The sequence below is a fragment of the Ictalurus punctatus genome, chromosome 28 (assembly GCF_001660625.3).
Source record: "Ictalurus punctatus breed USDA103 chromosome 28, Coco_2.0, whole genome shotgun sequence".
NCBI lineage: Eukaryota > Metazoa > Chordata > Actinopteri > Siluriformes > Ictaluridae > Ictalurus > Ictalurus punctatus.
Window position 1 is genome coordinate 1435358 of NC_030443.2, and position 5985 is coordinate 1441342.

The 5985-nt window shown below is 40.3% G+C and overlaps 1 protein-coding gene across 2 annotated transcripts; it reads left to right on the top strand.

Annotated features, from left to right (window-relative positions):
- Positions 1-1946: 1946 nt before the first annotated feature.
- Positions 1947-5640, top strand: LOC108261884 (globoside alpha-1,3-N-acetylgalactosaminyltransferase 1). 2 transcript variants are annotated; one of them, XM_053677227.1, is made up of 4 exons: positions 1947-2111; positions 3668-3703; positions 4299-4433; positions 4611-5640. In XM_053677227.1, the coding sequence occupies exons 1-4, from the start codon at positions 2038-2040 to the stop codon at positions 5299-5301; spliced, it is 936 nt and encodes a 311-aa protein (XP_053533202.1). In that variant the 5' UTR covers positions 1947-2037; the 3' UTR covers positions 5302-5640. The 2 variants fall into 2 exon arrangements, with proteins under 2 accessions (XP_053533202.1, XP_053533203.1); XM_053677228.1 differs by lacking the exon at positions 3668-3703.
- Positions 5641-5985: the final 345 nt, after the last annotated feature.

A 5985-nucleotide genomic window follows, 5' to 3' on the forward strand; every position in this document is an offset into this window, starting at 1 on the left:
ACTGAATATAGCAATAACTTTGCAAAAACATGGAAGGATTTATGGCCCTGGGTGGAAAACTGTAATAGCTGTTCCTCCCCTATTTTAACAACCACCAACCGTAATTGCCATGCAGCACTTATTCTGTTGTTTCAACATCATTCTTACAAAACTACTCATCAGAAATCCTCTACTTACACAAAAGCTGCTTAAATTCCATTTCTGAAAGACAGGTTTGCATAACGTTTCAGTGTTCATGCGTTGTCTGCATAAGCTGTGCACTATCAGCATAGAAACTGACGCTAATATCAAACAGCAGTTCAGTAAGTTCAATTACAACAGTATTTGCAAGAGAAATTACACACAGTATTTGCAAGGGAAATGGGTCTGTTTATACAGGAAGCACTAGAAAGGCAAGCTTCATACTGGGGACATGTTAAAAATGACAAGATTTCAAATAAATCAAAACAAAGTAATATCAATACGAATAGCAGCAGCAGTAGCATCATCTTCATCATCAGGGTGGTTTAGTGGTTAAGGGTTACTTAACCACTGGGTTACTGATCAGAAGGTTGGGGGTTCAAGCCCCAGCACTGCCAAGCTGCCACTGTTGGGCCATTAAACAAGGCCCTTACCCCCCTCTACTCCAGGGGTGCTGCATCATGGCTGCACCTGCACTCTGACCCCAACTTCCTGACATGCTGGGACATGTGAAGAAAAGAATTTCACTTTGTATATGTATATGTGATCAATAAAGACTCATTATCATGGAGTTCAGGCGCACGGTGGCTTAAAGCACTTCTATAAGTCGGTCCGGATAAGAGCATCTGCCAAACGCCGTAAATGTAATACGAACGCCATGTTGTTGTGAGGTCAAATGAGTTTCGTTTTACTCCAGTGCATATGTACGTCCACTTCAGATTTACACACAGATAAAGTCTTTTGATTTTGTACTTTATACAAAAATGTTGTCTTCGTAAGCATAAAAAAAGAGATATGTTTAAAGAAATAATATTAACAAGGAAAAAAGTATTTGGATTCCACAAATGACCAACATTAGCACTTTGTTGCAAAGCTGTTCCTAAGAAGTGGTTAGGTTTTTTTTTTTTTTGTAGCCCTGTGGTTCCCTCTGATGGACACGCAACTTCAAAATCCTCCATAATGTAGGATGGGATTTGAATCAGTCCATTCCTGTTTCCTTTGATGACACACAATGCTTCAGTACTGTTAGCAGAGAAGCAGCTCCACATCGTGACACTCCCATCACCGTGTTTCACAGTATGGTGTTCTTAGTTTACAGTTTTACACTCAGGTCTCCTTTAGCGAACAGTGGATTAGTTCAACAAACAAAATTCATATAAAACCCATAATGAACTTCCCTTTAACTTCACACTAACCGATGTTACCCAGATGAGGACGGGTTCCCTTCTGAGTCTAGTTCCTCTCAAGGTTTCTTCCGCATATCATCTTAGGGAGTTTTCCTCACCATCGTCTCCACACGCTTAAACCCTTTATCCTGTTTTTATATGTTTCTGTAAAGCTGCTTTGAGATAATGTCAGTTGTTATAAGCGCTACACAAATAAAACTGGATTGAACTTCACTCAGTCACTGTGTTTCCATGGCACACACACACACACACACACACACATAAAGGAAACGACTGGAGCTTATTTCGTTCGCAGCAGTACACCTGTTCTCTTGATAATGTATTCTTTTAGAAAGAAAATTTTTATTTTAATCTTTTAAAATGAGCTACAATATATGATTCATTACATTTGCATGAATGGTACAGTAGTAGACCAAATAAAGTAATTTTTTTAGTGTGGATCAGCATGTGAAGGTTTGTTTGTCGTTTTTTTGTCAAGCAGCATCAGACCATCCCCCATCTCTCTCTATCTCTCTCTCTCTCTCTCTCTCTCTCTCTCTCTCTCTCTCTCTCTCTCTCTCTCTCTCTCTCGCGCACGCGTGCACATACACATACACACACAGACAATTATGGACTGATCTAAACTCTTTTTCGGTCACTGCTAGAGTGGAGAGAAAAGTTTTTGACTAACATGAGGAAAGTCACAATGCGGTTCGGAGAGAACTTCTATCTGTTTTCGATCATTGTCATCGTTTCACTGCTGGGGTATGTCAGTGTTATTGTTCATATCATTATTATTATTATTATCATTATTATTATTATTATTATTATTATTATTATAAGTAGTAGTAGTAGTAGTACACTGAGGCAGGTATTATTTATGAGAACGGTCTCAGATTTCAGATTCAGTAATATCATTATGACTTTGTCAGTGAATAAATTAAATAAAGTGATCATTACACACCCGGAACTGAACTGATTAAAGCCTGCAAAAAAAGGGATTTACATGCAGGTTGAATTTTGAGATCAAAGGATTTTCTGGGTTGTTTTTTTTGTTTTTTGTTTTTTTATCTATAGAGATTGAGCCGTGGGTGATTTGGTTTGAGGTATAATTTGAAAGTTTACACTTACACAGTTTTACCGTTTAATAATGCCAGTCACTTCCTGTCAAAAAACCTGCAGCTTTTGAAGGATTCAGCCCGAGGAGGACTGCGCTGTGTGCGTTTTCTTTAAAAACAATAGAAGAGTGTAGAAGTAGTGTAGAGTAGAAATGTTTAGTTCAGCAGAAATGTTTAGTTCAGCAGAAATAAATTTCAATAAAAATGAAACTGTAAAAAAAAGCAGTAGTGTAGAGTTAAGTCAGACAGGAGCACGCGCGTGGAGAAGCTGTTCTGTATGAGCAGATTGGCGGAGTGGTTAAAGCATTGTGTTACTGATCGGATAAAAGCCTCAGCCAAATGAGAGAAATCAAAAATAAGCTTATTTTAAGCATAAATTCTTGTTTCTGGCTTTGACATTTGCTGGTGTGAGTTAATGGATCTCTCGTTAAAACATGTCTACCTGTGTTCTGACGTTGCTTCTCAGAATTGCCACAATAACTGCCTCTGCTGTACTTGCAACATGTACATATATTTATAGTTATTTCATTAGTGACTGCATATTGTCCATGTGACATCAAAATGGTACATAGGGCAACCTCCAGTAATATTGGCACCCTTGGTAAATATGAGGAAAAGAAGGATGTGAAAAATCTGTTTTTATTGTTTAAACCTGTCATCTTTTGCTAAAAAGAATTCACAAAAATACTCTGCTCTCATGGATATCAAACACAACACAGGTTTATCAAAAAAAAATTTGTTGAATATAGGTGTGCAACAATTATTGTCACCCCTATGAATTCATATGAGGAAAATATATTTGAAGTATATTCTCATTACATTTAAAAAAAAATACACCTGGGTGCGTAGGAGCAGGAAATTGTTCAAAAGTGACTTCCTGTTTCACAGGCCAAATTCCCTTAGTCATTCACAACAATGGGTAAGAGCGAGGAATATAGCTGTGATGTGCGGCAAAAGCTTCACAAAATGGGACGTGTCTATAAGAAAATATCACAAGCATTGAAAATGCCCATTTCCACCATCAGGGCAATAATTAAGTAAATAATTAAGTTCCAGTCAACTGGAAATGTTATGAATCAACCTGTAAGAGGATGTGTGTGTGTGTGATTATATATTGTACAGAATATTTTCCTGGCAATTATTCATTAACTTTCAGTTGCGTTCAATAGTTGCTGAGTGTATTTGTGCTGTTTTCCTCTACAGGTTAGTATACCTTAGCTTCACTTCTTCAAAAAGCAGGTACGTAGTACAAACACAAACAAATAAAACACACCAGTAGGAGAGTGTTGGGGGAGACTCCTGCTTTTATTGGTTCTTTAAATGCAATCAGAGGAATCAAGGAAGACAAGATGCTTCTACATAAAGGACACATCAATAAATGGGAGGTGGGGGTGAGATTGTATTACAGTGAGGGGGCGGGATCTGAGATTGTATTACAGTGAGGGGGCGGGGTCTGAGATTTTATTACAGTGAGGGGGCAGGGTCTGAGATTTTATTGCAGTGAGGGGGCGGGGTCTGAGATTTTATTACAGTACTGGGCATCACAACTCACTGTTATCAAAGATACAGTATGATATGGTCTCAGAAGTATAGATAGGCTACTGTTAATAGCCTATAATAGTTCTAGGGTGGCCAATCATATTTCAGGGGTAGACACAGGCGTGCCAGGCCACCCCTTCACTCTGCACTGGCAACAACCAAATGTCCACACAAGGTAAAAGAATGTGGTCCTATTAAGAAGATGAATTTGTTTTGACATTACTGAACTTGCCATCATTCATACACATACATGTATGTGAATGCTACAACACGTGTGTGTGTGTGTGTGTGTCAGTCGGCCAGATGTTGCCACAACGACCCTATGGTTGGCTCCAATTGTGTGGGAGGGAACATTTGATCAGAAGTTGATTGACAACATCTACAAACCACGGAATATCACCGTGGCAACCACCGTCTTTGCAGTGGGGAAGTACGTTATTGCACTTATCACATGCAGAACATTGTGGGTGACATCTGTGTTAAAGTATAAACCTTTGTTTCTCGCACTGGTTCCTCCAGATCTTACATATGACTCGTTATCAGTTTGCTAATTATTATCTTCAGGGCTTAATCTTCTTCATTATAACCTGAATCAATGTTCCTGCAGGTACGTACGCTTCCTGAAGGACTTCCTGGAATCTGCAGAGCAGCACTTCATGGTGGGCTACCGAGTGCATTACTACCTGTTTACAGATCGTCCGGACGAGGTTCCCACGGTAACACTGGGGGAAGGGCGTCAGTTGACCGTGATAAAAACAGCAACCTCGAACCGCTGGCAGGAAATCTCACTGCGCAGGATGGAGAGAATCGAGAAGCTCATCGAGAAGGAACTCACCGGCAAGGCAGACTACATATTCAGTCTCGACGTCGACTCCAAATTCTATGCTCACTGGGGGGCGGAGTCTCTGGGCGACCTTGTCGGCGTGCTGCATGCCTGGTATTTCGGATCATCTCGGAATCATTTCCCGTACGAGCGGCGTCCTGAATCTCAGGCCTTCATACCTTTTGAAGAAGGAGACTACTACTACGGAGGTGCTGTGATCGGAGGACGCCTCGACGAAGTGCACAAGCTGGCGAAGACGTGCCGCATGCAGCTGGATGTGGACCGAGCCAATCACATTGAAGCAATATGGCAGGAGGAGTCTCACCTGAACAAGTACTTCCTGTACAATAAGCCCAGCAAGGCGCTCTCACCTGAATACCTGTGGGACGACACAAAATGGAAACGCAGCTACTTGAAAGTGGTGCGTTTCTCTCAGGTGGTCAAGAATTACGCCAACATCCGACCCAACCCTTAACGCACACTGTACCTCAGTAGGTTTTGCACCAGATTGATTACTTCATGCTGTGAATTACATGAATTATCCATATAATACGATTCTTCATGGAACATAACTGAACTACGTTCGCTCATCCTAGTACCCTCATCTCTCAGGTTTCACCAACAGAACAGCAGGACTTTGCTTTCCCTTGGTAACACCACCTCTTTGTGGCAGTTATCCCAACTGCAATGTTCTCTCTCAAAGCTCTCACATCCTATAACATGCTCATATTCTTGTTTTTTTGTTTGTTTTTTTTTACACCGGAGATAAAAGAATGCCCATAAATACCATTAAACGCTGGCCTACAATTCTTAATCAGGGTGTTGATTGGTCAATGTTGATTTTCTTCATATTCCTGTGTTTATGTTGATAAATGGCAATCACCATAAATTACCAGGCACACAAAACTCCATAAAAAGGCTGACTTCACAGAGTGGAAATCACAAAATTGCTACTAAACAGCCCAAATAATCCCCGCAAGAATTTCTCTGAGGCGTTAGCTGAAATACTTTTGATTCACATACATCTAAGAAAATTCATTTTCTTTTTATTTAAAGTCTTTGTGCCTTGAAACACGCTGCGTTATTCGATGTGTTGAAGTAATTTCCACTGAAACAGGAAGCCACTGCGGGACATATTGAACGGCTCCTGCAAAATTTT

What these genes read in the sequence shown, in the direction of transcription:
- LOC108261884 (XM_053677227.1), top strand. Translation starts at nt 2,038, where the DNA reads ATGAGGAAAGTCACAATGCGGTTCGGAGAGAACTTCTATCTGTTTTCG. An exon ending in GTCATCGTTTCACTGCTGGG is followed by an intron (nt 2,112 to 3,667) that starts GTATGTCAGTGT and finishes TTTCCTCTACAG; the next exon opens with GTTAGTATACCTTAGCTTCA. An exon ending in TTCACTTCTTCAAAAAGCAG is followed by an intron (nt 3,704 to 4,298) that starts GTACGTAGTACA and finishes TGTGTGTGTCAG; the next exon opens with TCGGCCAGATGTTGCCACAA.